This window comes from Mauremys mutica, chromosome 3, assembly GCF_020497125.1.
Source record: "Mauremys mutica isolate MM-2020 ecotype Southern chromosome 3, ASM2049712v1, whole genome shotgun sequence".
Taxonomy (NCBI): domain Eukaryota; kingdom Metazoa; phylum Chordata; order Testudines; family Geoemydidae; genus Mauremys; species Mauremys mutica.
In genome coordinates, this window is record NC_059074.1 from 25934689 (window position 1) to 25956080 (window position 21392).

At 45.0% G+C, this 21392-nt stretch overlaps 1 protein-coding gene across 5 annotated transcripts in view; it reads right to left on the bottom strand.

Moving 5' to 3' along the window:
- The window catches only part of VSNL1 (visinin like 1), a 140512-nt gene that overhangs the window by 69994 nt on the left and 49126 nt on the right, over positions 1-21392 (bottom strand). For 2 of the 5 annotated variants that reach the window (XM_045011297.1, XM_045011298.1), the window contains exon 2: positions 10371-10533. In XM_045011297.1, coding sequence (XP_044867232.1) covers positions 10371-10532 — 162 coding nt within the window. In that variant the 5' untranslated portion in view covers position 10533. Of the gene's footprint in view, positions 1-10370; positions 10538-18419; positions 18437-21392 lie in introns of those variants that run through there. The other 3 variants (XM_045011296.1, XM_045011295.1, XM_045011299.1) reach the window with 2 other exon arrangements.

The window sequence follows — 21392 nt, forward strand, 5'->3', positions numbered from 1 at the left end:
TGAAACAAGTGAGAATGTCCAGTAAAGTGCTACAGTGCAGTAATTATCTTTAGCAGGGCTGGACAAGGATCCTCCTAATTTTGTTGTGATGACAACTATCTACCTTGTCCTGCTGTCTTGCATACAGTGGCATGAGTAACAGGGTGGGGAGGCAGCAGGTTTAAAGGCAGAATAAGATGGTGACATCTATGGGCACTAGGATGGGGATCAGGGATGCAAGACTCTCACAAGGTTCAGAGTTCAAATAAGTGACCATAGATTGGATGCTTACCCAGTGCCTGATCCAAAGCCCAGTGAAATGAATGAAAATACGTTGATTGACTCCAGTGGCCTTTGATGTAGGCACTCAAAACTCAAGTGAATAATCCAAACCCTATAGACAGGAAAAACTGGGCTGGAAACCTCATAAGAGCAGATTCTTTCACACGATTTCTGACATTTTTATTTCCAGTCTTGGCAAAAAATTATGAAAGAACTTTCCGTATTTTATTTTTGTACTTCTGGTTATAGTCACAGCTGCAGGTAGTAATGGGGGAGAAAGGGGAGCCCATATCCAAACATTAAAAAAGGTTCAGGTTAAGCTCAGTTCTAAACATGGACAAAGGTTTATGGAGGGTCATGTTTCAAACCAGTTAAATATCTTTCTTATTAGAGAAGAATTAAGACATCATTCCTACTTTATTATATAAAGCCATCAATACTTAAAACATTACTGCAGAGTTGAAATGGTTGTCTTTGTTGATGAATATTAGTCCCTAGATTCCCCAACTGAGATCATCCCCCTTTGTGCTAGACATTGTGCAATCATAAGAGACAGTCTTTGCTCTAGCAAACTTACAGTCTAAACATAAAACAAAGATAAAGAGTAGGAGAAAGGAAGTATTTTTATTCCCAGTTTACAGATGAGGAACTGAGGCACTGAGATATTAAATGGTTTAAAAGGTTACACAGGGACCTGTCTAGGGCAGAGCGAGGAATTGACCCTAGATCTCTAGAGCCCCTGTCCAGTGCCTTCACCCCACAAAAAAACATCCTTCCTCACTATGCAAGTTATCCAGCCTTCAAGATGGGAAACTTCTCCCAACAGTGTTTTTTGTTTTTCCCCGTTTTGTCCAAACTACAACAATCATCCCTGTGTATATATTTGAATGTCTTACTCCCGAGACCCTATAAATATGCTAGTGGGTAGACAAGTATTGTTTATTAAGATTTTGAGGAGCTATGTACTTCCTACAGTACTTTTTGGCATATATTGAAATTTGGGCGGGAGTGAGGGGCTGGAATGGAGATCCACCTGTCTAATCTTCAGTAAATATTTGAGAATAGAGCCTATTTTTTTTCCATACACTCTTAAAATGACAATAGATTTCAGTTGGATCTCAGGGTACGTCCAAACTTACGGCCGGGTCGACGGGTAGCATTCAACTTCTCGGAGTTCGAACTATCGCGTCTAATCTAGACGCGATAGTTCGAACTCCGAACGCGCTCCCGTCGACTCCAGAACTCCACCACCGCGAATGGCGGTGGCGGAGTCGACGGGGGAGCCGCGGACTTCGATCCCGCGGCGTCTGGACAGGTAAGAAGTTCGAACTAAGGTAGTTCGACTTCAGCTACGCTATTCGCGTAGCTGAAGTCGCATACCTTAGTTCGATCCCCCACCCTAGTGTAGACCAGGCCTCAGTCAGAGAACGTGAGGGATAGCCCAAAACATGAACAATTATTTGACTAATTAAATCATATTATATTTTTCAGAGCAATTTAAATTTAAACTCAATAGTATGGCTTAATAAAATACATAAGATAAACTCATAAAACTTTATGCCCAATTTATTTTTTAATACTAGCCTAAGGTGCATCATATCATAATAGCTCTGAATATTTCCTTTCCATTTGTAGGACTATTGGCGTTTACTTTCACTGTTAACCCAGAGGACATGCTTGCCATGTTCAGTGACCTGGTTCAAAGAAGTATGACATCATGGGAGCCTATTTTCCACTCAGTACACACACATAGCTCATGTTATCATTAATGCCCATTATGTACACTTGCACAGTATGGGGCACATTCATCCCTGATGTAATCCTGCTGAACTCAAAACTTAAAGCAGAATGAATTTGGCCTTTTAAACCAAAATAAGATGTATGGAATCAACATGAATTCAGAATGCCCATGTATTTAAGCTGATTTACCTCCAGTCCCCAATTTTACCTTAATGTATTTTTATAAATTAAATACTCTGGGTCCTGGCCACCGGCCCCACACAGCCTGCTGCTGGTCTGGGGTTCTGTCTGACGGACCCTTGCCAGCCGGGGTCCCAGTCGCAGGCCTCGCTCAGCCCGCTGCCGGCCTAGGTGAACAGAACCCCAGAGCAGCAGCGGGCTTAGCGGGCCGGCAGCATAAGCTCAACATTTTAATTTCATTTTAAATGAAGCTTCTTAAATATTTTGAAAACCTTGTTTATTTTACAATACAACACTAGTTTAGTTATATAATATATAGACTTATAGAGAGAGACCTTCTAAAAATCATTAAAATGTATTACCGGCACACGAAACCTTAAATTAGAGCAGGGGTCTCAAACACGCGGCCCGCGGGCCGCATGCGGCCCGCGGAGCTCTTCCCTGCGGCCCGCGGAGCTCCCCCACCAGGGCCGGCTCTAGAGTGGGGAGCCCAGAGCCTTTTAACTCCCAGCCGCGGCTGGGAATCGGAAGGCTCCGAGCTGCCCGCCGCGGCGGGGAGCCCAGAGCCTTTTAACTCCCAGCCGCGGCTGGGAATCGGAAGGCTCCGAGCTGCCCGCCGCGGCGGGGAGCCCCGTGACTTTTAACTCCCCGCCGCGGCTGGGAATCGGACGGCTCCGAGCTGCCCGCCGCGGCGGGGAGCCCAGAGCCTTTTAACTCCCAGCCGCGGCTGGGAATCGGAAGGCTCCGAGCTGCCCGCCGCGGCGGGGAGCACAGATCCTTTTAACCCCCAGCCGCGGCTGGGAATCGGAAGGCTCCGAGCTGCCCGCGGCGGCGGGGAGCCCAGAGCCTTTTAACTCCCAGCCGCGGCTGGGAATCAGAAGGCTCCGAGCTGCCCGCCGCGGCGGGGAGCCCAGAGCCCTTTAACTCCCAGCCCCGGCAGGCTCCGAGCTGCCCGCCGCGGCGGGGAGCCCAGAGCCTTTTAACTCCCAGCCGCGGCTGGGAATCAGAAGGCTCCGAGCTGCCCGCGGCGGCGGGGAGCCCAGAGCCTTTTAACTCCCAGCCGCGGCAGGCTCCGAGCTGCCCGCGGTGGCGGGGAGCCCAGAGCCTTTTAACTCCCAGCCGCGGCTGGGAATCAGAAGGCTCCGAGCTGCCCCCCGCGGCGGGGAGCCCAGAGCCCTTTAACTCCCAGCCGCGGCTGGGAATCAGAAGGCTCCGAGCTGCCCGCAGCGGCTGGGAATCAGAGGGCTCCTGGCGCTTCCCGCCGCCAAGCCGCCAAACAGCTGTTGGTGGTGCTTAGCACTTTCCAGGAAGGAGGGGGGAGGAGCGGGGAGCCCCGCACTTAGGGGAGGAGGTGGAGAAGAGACAGGGCAGGGGCGGAGCCTCATGGAAGGGGTGGATTGGGGGTGGGGCCAGGGGCAGCAAGGGGGCGTGTCAGTGATGCGGCCCTCGGGCCAATGCACTCGTCCTCATGCGGCCCTCGGGGTCATTTGAGTTTGAGACCCCTGAATTAGAGTGAATAAATGAAGACTCGGCACACCGCTTCTGAAAGGTTGCCGACCCCTGCTATAAACACTAAATAAATACAACCCTCCAGTAAAACTGCTGCTAAAACTATTCAGTATCATTCAGCTTGGGGAACAAAGTCTGGGGTCTAATCTTGATAGCCATGACACCAATTGAGTCAAAAATCACAACAGTAACCCTACACCTTCAGATCTCTTAAGAGCTGCACACTGCAAGTCAGTTGCAGTGCATTAAAAAAAATAATAATAAAAATAAAAACTTTATTGAACCTACAAATTTACAGGCAATGTTAAATATTTTATATGCCAATACAAGGTGCTCTATTAAACTGTCTACATATACACCTGTTGTGACAAAGTTCCTCCTGTACCTTGGTGGGTCCTGCGCTTATTGGCAGATTTTCTCACCTCAGTGATCTTCCCCACAGTCTGTATCAACTCCTCCTGTGTCTGATCAGGAGTTGGGAGGTTTGGGGGGAACCCGGGTCCACCCTCTACTCCGGGTTCCAGCCCAGGGCCCTGTGGATTGCAGCTGTCTATAGTGCCTCTTGTAACAGTTGCATGACAGCTACAACTCCCTGGGATACTTCCCCATGGCCTCCTCCAAACACCTTCTTTATCCTCACCACAGGACCTTCCTCCTGGTGTCTGATAACGCTTGTACTCCTTAGTCCTCCAGCAGCACACCCTCTCACTCTCAGCTCCTTGCACCTCTTGTCCCAGCTCCTCACACACACTTCCTCTCCTCTGGCTCCTCCCCACCTGACTGGAGTGAGCTCCTTTTTAAACCCAGGTGCCCTGATTATCCTGCCTTGATTGGCTGCAGGTGATCTAATCAGCCTGTCTGCCTTAATTGGTTCTAGCAGGTTCCTGATTACTCTAGTGCAGCCCCTGCTCTGGTCACTCAGGGAACAGAAAACTACTCATCCAATGACCAGTATATTTGCCCTCTACTAGACTCCTGTACCCCACTGGTCTGGGTCTGTCACACTGTATACAGAAATATCACTTTTATACAACACTCCCAAAGCAAGTTCTGTAAACCAGCAAACACTCTACACAGAAGGTCTAGTTGCATGAATGCTATTTGTCTTAAGTGCTGCACAGTCAGTTCACAGAAAGAACCCCAGTTGCAATGAATTCAGAGCTGATCCTAATCAACATGCAGGGGAAAAAACACAGAACTGTTGGTGCCACCTCAAACAAAGCAGCAAACACTCCATCTACCACAAAGCCTTCACAGAGTAAAAACTAAAAATCAAATGAAAACAAATCACTCACAGGTCTCTACGTAACCACTGAAGCCTCCGAAGCAACAATGACTACAAGTTTTCCAATGCATTGTAAAAACAGAATGAAGTCACCAGACCGTAAAACTCTGCAAAACTGGCAATTTATATTAATATCACAAGAACATATTATGTGTTGTGACAGTAAACATTGTGGATGTTTTCCATTGGCTGGCTGTGTGTGGAAGGAGTCTCTTTCCTTAGACCAAAGTTTTGCCATGAACATTCTAATATCACTCCTTGATCAGACATGTCCAACTGCATGGTACAAATCCCATGAGCAGACAGATGCTGACATCTAAGAGAAAATGTAACACTGAAGTGAATGTAAACCTTGTAATCATCTTCCCAATAAAATATTTATGGAAGCCTTCCTGGCTAAAATCAAGTGAATATAACTTGTGAACTTCTTCTCTCCTAAGTGTAGGCTCACACTCAACATAAAGAAATAAATTAAGAAATCAACATAAATGTTATACCTTCTTACCATTAATATGCATTTCAGAGAACTGGAATGCTTAAAATCCAACAACAATGCCTTGTGACTTCTTGTGGTGACCTCTGCTGTGAAAGTCAATTTTCAAATCTGGATTTTTTTTCTGTAGTCAGAAGCTAATACTGAATGAGGGTCCCAAGCATCAAGAATCAACCTCCATGGGAACATGAAAAGTAATAGTGTCTCAGAGAGTCAGGGAATGACCTGTTAGAAGCTTTGACAGTAGTACCTCAGAGTCACGAACACCTTGTAAATGGGAGATTGATCATAACTCTGAAATGTTCATAACTCTGAGCAAAACGTTCTTTCAAAAGGTTACAACTGAACATTGACTTAATACAGCTTTGAAACTTTACTATGCAGAAGAAAAATGCTGCTTTTAACCATCTTAATTTAAATGAAACAAGCACAGAAAGTTTTCTGATGTTGTCAAATCTTTTTTTAAAAACTTTCCCTTTATATTTTTAGTAGTTTACATTTAACACTGTACTGTACTGTATTTGCCATTTTTTCCCCCTTTGGTCTCTGCTGCTACCTGATTGCATACTTCTGGTTCTAAAGGAGATTTATGGTTGACCGGTCAGTTTGTAACTCTGGTGTTTGTAACTCTGAGGTTCTACAGCAGTGGCTCTCAACTTTTCCAGATTACTGTACCCTTTTCTGGAGTCCAATTTGTCTTACGTACCCCTAAGTTTCACCTCACTTAAAATCTACTTGCTTACAAAATCAGACATAAAACTACAAAAAAGTGTCACAGCACACTTACTGAAAAATTGCTTACTTTCTCACTTTTACCATATAATTATAAAATAAATCAATTGGAATATAAATACTATACTTACATTTCAGTGTATAGTATATAGAGCAGTATAAACAAGTAATTGTCCATATGAAATTTTAGTTTGTACTGAATTTTTTTATGTAGCCTGTTGTAAAACTAGGCAGATATCTAGATGAGTTGATTTACCCCCTGGAGGATCTCTGCATACCCCCGAGGGCTCACATACCCCTGGTTGAGAACCACTGTTCTACAGAATATACATGATGGGGAGAGAAACTATGAAATCATGGATTTATTTAAACCAATGTGAGTTTTACCACTCACTTCAGCAGAGTGGGGATTTTGCCCTGCGTGTAGACATATATATAATTTTCAGCCTATAACAAACTAGGCTAAACACATAATAGTTACGTTAAAACAATATTAGGGGTACTTATTAACAAAAGCAGGAATAGCCAAACACTGGGGAATCTTTCTTAGCCTATATTTCCAAGCACAAGTGGAACATAAAGGCGCTAAAGCTCGTAGCCAGATTTTCCTTCTCTCTGCGTTGTCAAAGTTCTCATCCTCTTAAGCAGCACTGAACCCTCATACTCTGGGATTTACATTTTGCACTACCATTCAGTAACAATGGAACTAAATTTTATCTCTGGGCTATTTCCCCCTGGAATAAAGCACCTTGTGGGAGTCTACAATGACCTCTAAGGATTACTCAGAAACACTTTTGAAAAGAAGTCCTCGGCTGAGAGATGACATCATAAAACTGTCCCTTCCACACAACCCCCCTCCCCAAATACTTATTTAGACTTTATTCCCACCTTTTTATTTGTAATTTATCAAACAGGAAGCAATGGTTCCACAACAGTTAAACACCTTATATATTTTGCTACACATACATATTTTGCAAACGCTTATTTACTTTTCCTACAAACATGCATGAGAAATAAGATGCAAGTCAATGTAGGACACACGCCAAACATCATCTAAAATGGAGGCAATCAATAATCACTTATTACAAAACACAGTGCTCTAAAGCTGTAATAGCAGGGTTGTCACGAAATAACGAGGGAGTCAGAGTCTTTTGGAAGACGACTTTTCAGAACGCCGTTTTAATGTACAGAAATTAAGTGCACAGATGGTAACTTAATTCAGATATTCTGCAGATGGCAGTGTTTGTACAGTAACCTTCACTAGCACCGGGAAGGGGGACTGTAGCGGGGTGGACCCCGCTCCGGCCCGGAGGGGTTTAAAAAGTGGCCTGGCAGGGCTTGAGAAGACAGCCTTTAGCCTGGGCTGACTGGGGAAGTGGCTGCAGCTGAGGCCACGCCCCAAACTGAGCCACAGGCCTTATAAAAAGGCCAGAGAAGCCAGAAGCCAGACAGTCTCTCTCTGGCTATAGAGAGAGATGGGCCTGGCTGCTTAGGAGCTTGAGACTGGATACCTGAGTGAAGCAGGGCTGGGGAAGGCTGGGGAGCTCCAGCCTAGAAAGCCCCAGGTTGTGGCCTAGCAGTGGGCCAACAGGTACTGGGGGTTGCAGAGGGCAGCCCAGGGGTAGGCCAAGGCAGCAGGTCCAAACCCTCCTTGCCTGTGATGAGTAGGCTGATACTGCAGTCTGCCCCAGAGTGTGGTGCTAGACAATGACTGGCAGTAGCCAAAAACTGAGGCAAGGTAGGGATAGAGGGTGAGGGTTCCCTAAGGAGGGGAGACCCAGAGAGAAAGGGGTTACTGCTAGGGGGCAGCACCCCATGTAAGAGGGCACCGGGTCCAGGGAGGGACACGGGGGGCCAGAAGACAGGTGGATCACTGGCCTGCAGAGGGCGCTCCAGCGCTGGAACAGAGCTAATTCCCCAGAGCAACCAGCAGGAGGCGCCGCGGGGGTGAGTCCGACCCGTTACATATGGTGGAGAATGCGGGCATAGCGGTCCGCCCCTGATACAAGGGGCCAGGGCAAGGACTATGGGACTATTGCCTGGACTTTGAGACTGAGGGATAAAATGGTGGAGAAGAAAATGAACAGAGACTACTTCTGGAGAGCCTGTGTGGCCCGGCTCGCCGAGCAGCAAGCATGGCTGCTTCAGCTGCTGCGGGGGCGGGCACATGGACCTCAACTAGGGCCAGGCACCTTGGGCTGGAGGCCAGTGCCAAGGCCAAGGAACTGTTGGGCCTGTGGAGAACCAGGGCACTTGAAAAGGGAGTGCTCTCACGGAACTCGCAGGGCCCAGGCGAGCCCTGAAGGAAGGGCTATGCCAAAGATGGACCATGGACAGACTCGAGTGCCCCCTGTGAAGTTAACAGGGGGCCTCCAAACTTGTTGGGCTTGTGGGGAGCAGGGACACCTGAAGAGGGAGTGTCCTCATGGAGCTCCCAAGGCCCGGGCCAGCCCAGAAGAAAGGGCTAGGGCCCATACAAGCAAGACTGGGGCCGTGGCAGGGGGAAGGCACCAAGGGTGCTTCCACTGTCACACCAAGGGCCACATAAAGAGGCATTGCCCCCTGAGACAGAAATGGGGAGTGCCTGAAACCAAGGCTCGGCCTGGGACTAGCCGCCAGGAAGGGGTAGTCCAGACTGAGGCCCCTAGAGAGAAAGGGACTGGGGCAGAGAGGCCCCACCTTAACCAGGGAACCCACACAAGGGCCAAGAGGGCTGAGGTGGGGACCCAAACAGATGTGGGGACCCACGTAGGACTAGGGAGGTCTACGGTGGGGACCCAAACAACAGAGGAAGCAAGCAGGCTGCTCCAGAAGATGGAAGGCCTGCGAGCAGAGAGAGATTCTCTGCAGGCCCAGTTGAGGAGAAAGCTGGGCCGGTAGAGCACCCCACCTGCCCCCCAGTGGAGGGGTTCTTGAGGTGGGTGGTGTGTAGCGGGGTGGACCCCGCTCCGGCCCGGAGGGGTTTAAAAAGTGGCCTGGCAGGGCTTGAGAAGACAGCCTTTAGCCTGGGCTGATTGGGGAAGTGGCTGCAGCTGAGGCCACGCCCCAAATCAGCCCAGGCTAAAGGCTGTCTTCTCAAGCCCTGCCAGGCCACTTTTTAAACCCCTCCGGGCCGGAGCGGGGTCCACCCCGCTACAGGGACGTTTATAATATCTGTGGGGATGGTGTGGTCCAGGGCTGGGGAAATGCAGGAAAGATGGACTGCAGTTCCATTTCAGATAAATACAGATAGTCCTTGCCTACAGAGATCATTACTGAGCTCCAGGCCATCAAAGGTCTGGTAAAATTGACTGCTGGCATTTTTATTGTTCCTCAGCCTAGCACTGTAATTTTCTGAACTAAGTGTTCATCGCCACTATCCAATATTTTTCCTACTTAAAGTTACTTTGAAGCCTCTGACCTTCAGGCAGTTGTTCCATTTTGAATGAAAATGTCATTATTTTTGTAATATGAATACACATCTCATGCTGTCTCCAATGTTTCTCCCCTTACAGAATAAATACATAGTAAAAATAAGAAGACATGGTACATGATAAATTAATGATTAATTAAAAGAAGGTAACCAGATGTCTTACATACCCTCTCTCATACTCCAAGGACAAGGGGAAAGTTAATGAAAAGGCAACACATTTATAATATACAAAAAGAAACTTTTTTCCCCCACAGTGCATAATTAATCTATAGTACTTACTGCCACAGGACTTCACTGGGGCTAAGAAATGACTGGGAATCAAAAGAGGAATAGATATTTGGATGGGTAATGAGAACATGTACAGGATACTCATTTTATAAACCAGTGGCACTGCATGGAGGTATAGGAATCTGCCAACATGGATCATCTTGCAGGAGTGGAGCCATAACCCCTCATCCTTCAGAGCATAAAACAACCTCTAATTGAGAGGGGTTAGGAAGAGTCTTCCCCTTTGGGAAAATTGTATCCTTCCTCTGAAACATTTGGTATTGGTCACTCTCGGAGATAGACTACTGATCTATTTGAACCACTGGTCTAATTGCTATGGCAATTCCTATGTACATACCTGTCTGCTCCTTGTCAGAATAGACTTTAATTTGAATGATAGCCATGAAGGATATTTTTGCTCTACACATATTGAGGCACCACTCTGATACCCTTCTTGTGGCAGTGCAATAGGAAGCTAATAAATAACATACCTTTACATAAAGCTGCTGAAATTCGTCAAGGTTCAGTCTACCACTAGGACAGTCCTTTAGAAATCCTTTGTACCACTGTTTGAGTTCATGTTCGTTAAACTCCGTGCTCTTCACCAGATCCTCCATCACTTCAGGGGCCAGTTTGCTATTCTGTTTCCCCATTCTGCCTTAAGAAAAGCAAATTAATACAATTAGCCAAGTTGCTGTGATCGTTTTAAAACTTGATTAGCAACCAAGCTGGAGTATGCTACTGACAGCCTTGTTTTGTGCTCACTGATGCTTTCAGCCAAGCCTGACCTCATGCTCCCCCGGATTATTTGGATGCTAAACTATGTTTTAAAAAGTGTTAGGCTGAATTTGAGAAAAACTAAGACATTCATCTTTCAATTAAAGCTCTTAAGTCCTGCAGAGAGACTGCTGAGTTTGCTTTCAAAATAAATGAGACTTTGCTTAATCTTTTTAATAATAATTTAATATAAGGATTCCACCCTTTTTTTCCTTTTCTTTTGGAGAGGACTAACAAGTTCTTCCTACCAGTGGTTACCATCATATTAAAAAGTGACCTTTCTTTTAGTAATCTTGATAAAGTAGTTCCTAACCATTCCTTGGGTATTCAGTTATGAGAGAATGTGACTTAGGCTGACATTGTTATTAGTCAGTATTATGCTGGGTTGAAAAGGATCTTGTATGAATTAAAATGCAATGGAAAGATCACATTTCACAGATTCATAGATCTGATATTATTTACAGGTTTCTCTTTAATCTTACCTTAAACCCCTCCACCGATGTCAGTTCAATGATTGCCAGACTTTACAATTTATGGCCCCAATCCTGCAAAGGCTTCCACATATGATTAATGTTACATTTGTAAGCAGTCCCATTGATGTACATGGGACTTCCCACATGCATGAAATTAATCACAGGTGGAAATCTTTGCAGGATCAGGGCCTGTAATACACCTCGCTCTTGAAATATGAAGTGCTCTGCAGTATATTAGTGGGGCTACATTTTTATTTTGATAATTTTAGGTCTTTTTATTATATCCACATTGACTAGTACAAATATTTCTCCCTCCCCCCACCTCATTTTTTACTTTCTTACTAATTTTTTTAGATAATCATAGTTTATCCCAATGTGCATTTTTGCAGTAATCAAGACAGTGGATGAATGACAGTGTTGCCATTTCCTGTCCTAGGCTCTTAGGGCCTGATCTTGCAAGCCCAGCTCACCTGAGCAATCCTCACTCACATAAGTAATCCCATTGAATGAAGGGGCGAAGCCCTTACAGAACCAGGACTGAGGAAAAGAGTGGTTAGCTCCCCAAACTGTGAGAGATGGGGAGGGGCTTCTCTGCAATGGGTTCTGGGTAGGGAAGCCCTCATTAAAACCCCTGGCTCCCTCCAAGCTAGAGAGTCAGAGTTAAAGGGTTGATGAGGAAGAGTCACCTGTAGCAGTGGTTCTCAACAGGGGCCCAGGGCCCCATAGGAGGCCTCGAGCAGGTTTCAGGGGTGCCTCCAAGCAGGGCCAGCATTAGACTCGCTGGGGCCCAGGGCAGAAAGCCAAAACACCACTGCCTGGGACTGAAGCCCAGGTCCCTAAGCCCCGCCACAGGACTGAAGATGAAGCCTGAGCAATGTAGCTTTGTGATGGCCCCTGTGGCATGGGGCTCCATGTAACTGCCCTGCTTGCTACCCACTAACAGCAATTCTGGCTTTTATAGAACTCTTGTGGCACAGGTGGGCTGTGGAGTGGGGGGTCTCAGAAAGAAAAGGGTTGAGGACCTCTGACCTGGAGGAACCTGGGGCTGCAATAAGGCATATGGAGTACTTCGAATGGGTAAATGGACTGACACTATCTTATGGAAAGACATTCTTTGTTGTTCTTTTGGGGTATTTTATTTAAAATATTTTTGGTACTTTTACTAATAGCCCCTGGACTGTGTCATGCTGATTTTAGAAATCTTCCCTTATACTGTTAAGTCTTCCATTCCAGCTATGCCTCAGCTCATCACAGAACCATGTCTAGGGCGCTTTCTATATGGTGTCTTAAATATCCCTGGTATCACATTCGAGTCACCTGTCAACCTCTGCTCAGCTTCTTCACAAGCCAGCCATCCCACTCTTCACACCAACTGTAGCCGAAAGGCTGTCCAAACAAGTCAGCAGGATGCAGTTCAGAAAGGTTTAGCAAACAAAGTATCAAACATTCTTTTTTTTAAAAACAAACAAACAAACAAACAAACAAAAAAACCCGAACAACAAGTGATATTTTTCCATAACAAAATGTCAGTCCATTTACCTGCCTAAAGTACTCCATATGTCTCACAAGTGGCGGAGACGACCCTTCCTCACCAGCCCTTCAACTCTAACTCTCTGAGAGAGCCAGGCATTTTATAAAGGGTTCCTGTACCTAGAACCCTTCGCAGAGAAGTCCTTACCGTCTCTCTGGGTGATTGACAGTTTGGCTGACTCTTTTGGTCACTCCCAGTTCTATAAGGGATTCACCCCATCACACACACTAAATTCAAGTTAACCTGGTTAGCTGAGCACCTCCTGAACAGTGCTGAATGTCCTCAACCTCCATGGACTTTCTTGGGTGTGGAAGGTGCTCCTCAGCTTGCAGAATCGGGTTCATATAGTCTTTCATTCACAATCTGCTCCCATCTAAGTCAATAGCAAAACTTCCCTTTGTATGCAACAGAAAACCCACTGGAAAAATATAGGGCCTGATTCTCCACTCCCCTGTGCTTAGTGTAGTTATTTAAATCTGAGCAACACAGGATTAAAACACTACCATTCTGATCTGATTGCCTTTAACATCTACTGTGCCCTCACTCTGCACAGGTGTAACTGACAACACTAAATACAAGGTCCTAATCAGGTCCCTAACGTGAAGCATTGAAGAATATACTGTGGGGAAACAATCCTGAACTGGTGGAAGCATAGACAAGTCTTTTTCATCTATTGTGAATAGTTAATTTGAAGTCCAGAGATTAATTTAAATCTTGAAAAGGAATAAAAACAGACAGGAAAGAAGAATGGAAGTGGAGAAATATAATCATTAAGTGCTATATAGTGAACATTCAGTAGATCATTTACATCCAATTATTGTCAACACTTGAGATATTAGCTGTATTTATAAACAAATATGTCAGTTCTTTCAGTAATTTTTATATTGGCCCCTTTGTCATCTTTTACCAAAAATGTAAACATAATTTCCCTTAATCTCTCCTTGTGGGCCACATGTTCTAAATAGTAGTACTTTAGTTTCATTGTATATGATATTTTCTCCACTATTTTGCTAACAGGGTGCTCAAAATTTCATGCAGTGCTTAGTTGTGTCCTGTGCACAGAAAGAAATAATGTCTTCCCTGGACCGACACCTAGCACTTGTGTTTCTACATTCCAGTGTAGCACTCGCCTTTGGTGGCAGCTCTGCATTTCATATGTAAGTTCAGTTTTAAATCACCTGCCAACCCTTCCCCGCCCTCCCCGTCTTAAACTTTTTTTTCCTGCAATATTGCTTTTAAACAAACTTTTCCCCCATTTTTAAACGTAGTCTCTTTCTCATCAAGTGAGCTACTCGTTACTCTGCCCATTTCCATCACTTCCCCACAGCCTGCTTTATCTGGCCAGGCTCCCATAGCGTTAGCCATCCCTCCTAGCTTTGCGTGGTTAGTGACTGTGACAGGTGTATCTCTTTGCACAAATCTACTGAGTGATACTAGACATGGCACTAAAGCCTCTGGATCTCTGCTCAGTACCTCTTCCCAAGTTGTCACAGTTCTATTAATAATCTTTGTTTACAGCCCTTCCCATTCCATCAAGTATCCATCTAGGGTGACCAGATGTCCTGATTTTATAGGGACAGTCCCAGTATTTGGGGCTTTTTCTTATATAGGCACCTATTACCCCCACCTCTTGTCCCAATTTTTCACACTTGCTATCTGGTCACCCTATATCCATCCCATAATAATTATATCCAAACCAGCTTGTCCCAGAGGCAAGTCATAACTGTTGGCAAATCACTTTGCCAGGACAGCACAGGTTTCAGCAACAAGAGCATTTTGGACACCCAGAAAAAGGGGCACAGTTTCAAAGGATTTACTGGGTGTGAAATGAGTGCTGCAGGTATGACCAACTAAAATAGTGCAACCAATAGGACAAAGTATTATTAGCCAGGAATATCCCAAAGCCTTAGGGACAAATTCTGTCCTCTGTTGCACAACCACATTATGGTGCTGCACAGATGTAACTGAAGGCACAACTGGGCTCAGAGTTTCTTTAGGCATTGCCAATATCTAGCAGACAGACCTGGTAAAACATGCCCTGCATTTGCTTCGTATGTAAAAATCGAAGCCCATTTTCAATCTCTCTGTTCTTTGTGAATTATAATAATCCTCATGTGGAACAACTATCGATTTATCCATTTTGTGTAGGCAAAAAAACCTAGTGCCCTTGCTTCTACTCTCATTTAAACCAGCATAAATCATCGAAGTTACACCAATTTAAACATGGGTAAGGGAGAGACAATAGCGCTAAATGTTTGTCACAGTCAGACATACGCGTTCAGCTCGAGTGCGCCTCCCATACATTGTACAGGGAACCTCAGAGTTATGAACACCTGAGGAACGGAGGTTGTTGGTAACTGAAATGTTCATAACTCTGAACAAAACGTTATGGTCGTTCTTTCAAAAGTTTACCACTGAACATTGATATAATACAGCTTTGAAGCTTTATTATGCAGAAGAAAAATGCTGCTTTTAACCATCTTAATTTAAACAAAACAAGCACAGAAACAGTTGCCTTACCTTGCCAAATCTTTTCTTTAAATCTTTCCCTTTATTTTTTTTAGTAGTTTACATTTAACACGTTACTGTATGGTGTTTGCCTTTTTTTTTTTTTTTTAAATCTATGCTCCTGCCTGATTGCGGGCTTCTGGTTCCAAATGAGGTGTGTGGTTGACTGGTCAGTTTGTAACTCTGGTGTTTGTAATTCGGAGGTTCCACTGTATATGGCAAAGTTAATATACACACCTGCTTTTGTGGTAGGTTGATAATGTGGATATTCCAAATGCTTTAATAGGGCAAGACTGAGCCTTTTGGTCAGAAAGTCATATATTCCTCAGAATATCTGGCCCAATATTGTCTTTGGATGCCCTCCTTTTCACAAAGCTTGTGAATTTATATTGAAAAAAAATTATCTTGGGTTAATTTGACACAGCATATATTTAAAACCCTATACTGGCAAATCTAGTAGTAATACCTTTTTCTCCTTGCCTCCAGTCCCAATTGTTTACAGACTGGCTATTTTACTTGTTTTTGTGTTTTAACCGGCCTGTTGATTTCCTTTGCTTTGTTTCTTTTTTGTCTTTTAAAAATAGTGCTATATTTTTCAGTCCCCAAGTACCTTACTTGTTTTCCAAGAGTTCTCAAAGATGCCTACCAATACGTATAACATCTTTTGCTATACTCATAAGGAGCCTAAAATGAATGTCGTCTGGCTTCTTTCATTCATCTATGTCATTTTTACTTGACTTATTAATTTAGATTCTTGATATTTCCATATCCTCATTTTTTATTTATAATTATATTTTTTCTAAAATGTATCCATTTATTTACATAGTCCCATTGATTCATATGGCACTTCAGATATGTAAAGCAGCCAAAATCCCTTCAGGAAATAGCATTCTTCTGTAAACCTCAACTCCATTTTCCAAGAAAAAATATTTTCTCAGTTATGTGGATGTAATTATTGAAGTCAATGGAGTTGCTCCAGATTTATACCTGTGCATTTGGGCAAACAACTGGCCCAACATATCTATCTATATCTATCTATCTCTTCCATCATCATATTCACAGAAACAAAAGACTCCTTTTCCTGTCTTTCTCTGTGATACATGATCCTAGTATTTGCTCACCTGCTTGTTCCACTACAGATTGTCTGATCTGCCTCAAACACCTTTCAGCAGCCTTTGATGTATCTTGCCATATAATGTGAACCTCTCTGTGTATTGTATTCATGCTAATTGCAATGAATAGTTTAACAGAAACCTTTCATAGATGATGCTTTCTGTAAAACTTAACCAACATGTAAGGAAGCAATAATTTGGGACTGAAATCTTATGTATTTTCATTTATTTGTTGGTCCAGTTAAACATGGTACATTATTTGCTTTGCTCCATTTGATACAGGGAACCGAACAAGTTGATCAGTCTTGTCAGGTATAATCCTCTACTGTAATTATATCAACTCATTTTTTCCATCTCCTTTTCAACCTCTAGTTCTTTTGTTAGCAAAATACATTTGAATTACAATCTGCATTAAGGCTCAACAGTGTCATATGACTATCCAGTGAGCGCCGAGGCTTCTGGTTGCTGTACAGCCAATTAATTGTGGAAAGAAACCTATTATTCATAGATTTTTCTAGTTAACCATGAGATTTAGTTCAGTCTTCTATGGTTTCTTTGCATCTCTTATTATTATGGAAGAGGTATAATCCATCCTTAGCAATGAATGTACTAGCTGCCAACACACATTTAATTTTCTAAAATTAAAACATTTTTACATTAAGCCACAATAATCATGGTTTACAAAACATGTTTTTTTTTCCCATCTGAAAATTCATTAATATGCATTAGGCAGAAACAGCAGAGCACAGCTGCACAACCGCTAAGTTCTTCAAGTATCTATTGGGTTTCCGGGAAACGGGGCGGGCAAAGCCCACCCCATGCTAACGGAACCCCCCCCAGCCTAAGGGGAGGTACCACAGGGCCTCAGAAACCCATTAATTGCGGGGGACAACTAATAAAAGAACAGGGACAGGAGTGTGGTCAAAGGGTCATAAGAAGGGAGCCTAACGGGGACACCGAGCAGAGAACCCCGGACAGCGCCCACTGCTCCTCGAAGGCGTCAAGGGAGCCAGCGGACGCCGCCCAGAGGAACTCTGCCCGGAGACGTGAACGGACTAAGGATCGGAAACAGGCCCCACAGCTTCAAGTAGGCAGAAGGTCACTTGCTCAATATTAGAATCTTTTTGTGGAGCAAAATTTTTGTTTAATCTATTCATTTGCTTCCAAATCATTGTAGTATGTCAACATCCAAGCACTGTTCTTCAAGTGTTGCATATTCTGGAGAATGGCACATCATCAGGGGCGGCTCTACCTTTTTGGCCGCCCCAAGCAGTCATGCGCGGGAGGCGACCCGGAGCCGCGGGAGTAGCGGACCTCCCGCGGGCATGACTGCGGAGGGTCCGCTGGTCGCGCGGCTCGGCTGGACCTCCCGCAGCTGCGGACGGTTCGCAGGTCCGGCGGCTCCGCTTGAGCTGCCGCAGTCATGCCTGCGGGAGGTCCAGCCGAGCCATGGGACCAGCAAACCGTCCGCAGTCATGCCTGCGGGAGGTCCACTGGAGCCGCGGGACGAGCGCCCCCTCCGCAGTCATGCCTGCGGCAGGTCCGGTCGTCCCGGGGCTCCGGTGGACCTCCCGCAGGCATGACTGCGGCAGGTCCGCCGGCCCAGCCTGCCGCCCCCCCGGAAAAGGGCCGCCCCATGCGCGTGCTTGCCACGCTGGGGTCTGGAGCCGGCCCTGCACATCATCCTACAAAAATAATGTTTTGTTTCTAAGCAACATGCCTTGAACAAACATTTTTGAAACTTCTGTGTCAGCAAAATAAAAAAATCGACTTAATACAACCAGGGCAAAAATCAAGACTTTCCTGAAGGGTTGGCAACCCTAAGTATTGTCCTGGAGTCTCCAGGAATTAAAGATTAATCTTTAATTAAAGATTGACATGATAAAACCTCCAGGAATACATCCAACCAAAATTGGCAACCCTATGTTGGTGAGCACTTTCTTACATGACGAATCCCAGTGGGTCAAATTCTGATACCTTTACTCCTCCTGAGTAGTACCTTACTCCTTGAGCAGTGCCTTTGTGCCACATTGCAAACTTCTAGCAGACACTGAGGATGGAGTTGACATAGCTTAGGTTGACTTACTGCGGTGTCATCACCGCGCTGAGTCGACAGGAGACGCTCTTCCATCAACATACCTTATTCCTCTCATTCCCTGTGGAGTACCGGGGTCGACCAGAGAGCACTCTGCCATTGATTTAACGGGTCTTCACTAGACCCACTAAACTGAGCCCCGGTGCATCGATCAACAGAGCGTCAATCCTGCGGTAGTGTAGATATAACTTCAGATGAATATCCCCACTGCTCCTCACCATGAATGAGACAGTCACAGTCTATTCCTTTGTTGTTCATATAAGTACACATACTGTATCATTCATATATATAATATATATATATATATATATATAAATGGAAAAATACTGAAGGCAAAAACACTGGGCAAGTGAAGAACTGTGGGCGTAATCTGAAATAACAGACCAATTTTCTTGTTATTTTTTTTACTAAGCTGCTTAACAAATTCCCTGCCGTGCCCTGGTAATAACTACAACTCCTGACCAATCTCAGCATTGTTCCTTTCTCCTCAGGCTACTTCCGACACTGCCTTTCCTCTTACTAATGTCAGCATGAAGGATAGTTGGAAGCAAGACAAGGCTGTGAAACCAGCCTGGTGATTCATCCTTTCAAATATATTTCTTGTTCCACAGAAAAATAGAAATCTAGAGCCAGAACCTACCATTCACACATAAAGACCAAAAATCTTCTCCAGAGAACTCAGCCTGAGTAAGTAGCTGGGGGACTCTGTGAGTGGAATGGGAGAGGAATTCTCCCACCCAAACAATGGTCCCGGAGTCTATGACTGGAGTGGCCTGTTCTGGCCACAGCCCTCTCCAGAAACACCCCCGCACAATACTCTCAGGGATACACTGCAGAGGGGTATGCACCTCCAGAATGGCCTCCCCAAACCCTGTCCCATGCCTTATAAAAGCAAAGTGGTTCTGCTCCCCAAAGGTCCTCTGCACCCACAGGAGAGGAGACAAGATTTGTGCCATCATGGCCCAGAAGGGGAAGATTTATCAGAACAGTGCAGCTTTGCAGAGTGGAGGTAATTGCTGTATTCTTCCTTTTGGAAGATAGGGAGGAACCTGAATTGCCAGTTTTTCCCTTCACACGGCACTTTGGACGTAACTGTATGATTTTAACCACACTTTTGCTTTTATTTGTGCCACACAGTGCAACTGAGGCTATAGCCTTTAATGAAAAATAAATAAATGGGAATTTTCAGTGTAATGCTACATTAAAGTTAATGGCAAGAAGGCACCATTTACTGCTAACGAAACGCACTTCACACACAAAGTGTGTAAAAAGGCCAGATTCTTATTTCTGTTACACCAGAGTAAATCCAGTGCAACTCCACTAACTTTATGCAGTTACTCCAGAGATCAGATCCTGGCTCAGTGTCTCTACCCACAATGGAAATGATTTCTTTACTTGGGGGGGAAATGGAAAATTCTGACATTATACAATGCCGTCATACACAATGAATTCCTAACTCGTTAAAAGAGTTAAATGATACAATTACTGAGCTATTAAATAATAAACACAGATGGAGAGAGAAAGTAAGAGGTTTAGGCAAGTGGAAAGAGTTGTTTTCAGATGCTATTTGAAATGAGATGGACAATTGACTAGGTACTAAGATACAAAGCAGAGTGTTCCAAAGGGCAAGAGCTGCAGGGGCGAAAGCTCTAACAGCAGCAGTGGCCAGATTGTGTGAACTGATGCCTTTTTAGACCAACTGTGTTCCCCCCATTTCTGCTTATTTTGTTTCCTCTCCTCTTTTGGATGAGGTTTGTCACCTATGCAGGGGTGAAAGTAATATTCAATTCTTACCGGTACGGGGGCCCAGCTCTGGGCCCCTGGAAGGGGTGGGGCCTCGGGCAGAAGGGGCAGGGCTGGGGGTCAGCCTCCCCCAGCCAGCCCATCTGCGCTGCCTGGCCATGCTGCCTGGGGCCCCAGCAGGGATTTAAAAGGGCCCAGGGCTCCCGGCCGCTGCTACTGCGGCAGTGGCTGGAGCCCCGGGCCCTTTTAAATTACCGACCCCAGGGCAGCTGCCCTTTTTGCACCCCCACATCGGCAGCCCTTCTGGTAGGGTTCCTACCAGCAGGACCACCAATGGGGGGGTGGGGGGTGGGGCAAAAGGGGCAGCTTGAACATCGGCCACGTACAGGCCGGTACCAGCTTCTTACCGGTACGCCGTACTGGCCCGTACCAGGCCACTTTCTCCGCTGCACCTGTAACAGATCTCTCAGATAGTTTAGTGATATAAGGCTGGTTGTCCGTAAGGGATAATGGGTAGACATGTTTTGTTTTGCTAATGCTGACAGAAAATAACCATCTCAGTATAGGAGACAAGCAGATCAGTGGCCTCATTTCTCCTCATGCCTAGCCGTTATTAGCTGAAGTGTTCTGTAGGCACTGGGTTGTTACAAGTTTTAAGGAGAGATTTGTTTTATCAGGATTAAGATGAATATTTCCTTATTTGGACTATTCTCTTCAACTCTGTCCTCATCCAGAATAAGTGAAAACAGAACTTCAAAACATTTCCACCATCTATTGCTGTAATATGGGATTTATTCATATGCTAAATACCATGCAGCTGAACTTCAGTAATCATTAATCTGATTATTCAGACTGCTTCTCCCTCTCAGTACTCATTCATGCTTCATGGCAAAGTTTCCAGTTTCCAGCTGATTTCTGTGAGGTTTTTGGTTATAAGAGTTGTTGCTTCCAACAGAACACACTATCTCCCCCTACTTCAGTTTACCTCAGTTACTGATAAGGAAGTCCACAGTCTCCTGAATATACCAACTTCAACTTGACCACTTAAAGCAAGTTGGGTGGCTGTAATGCCACCATTGATAAGCATTTCAAAGACTTGGGACCGCCTGCACCATTTTAAAATCTTAAGAGATTCATTCCCTATTCAAAATACCCTTTCTTGATGCTGAAATATTTGATAAGAATTGCTCAGTTGCAAACTCCTCTTTGGAAAAGATGAGCAGTTCCAGCTATATTTGAACATCAATGCCAATCTCTGTGGGTTCCAGCCTTCC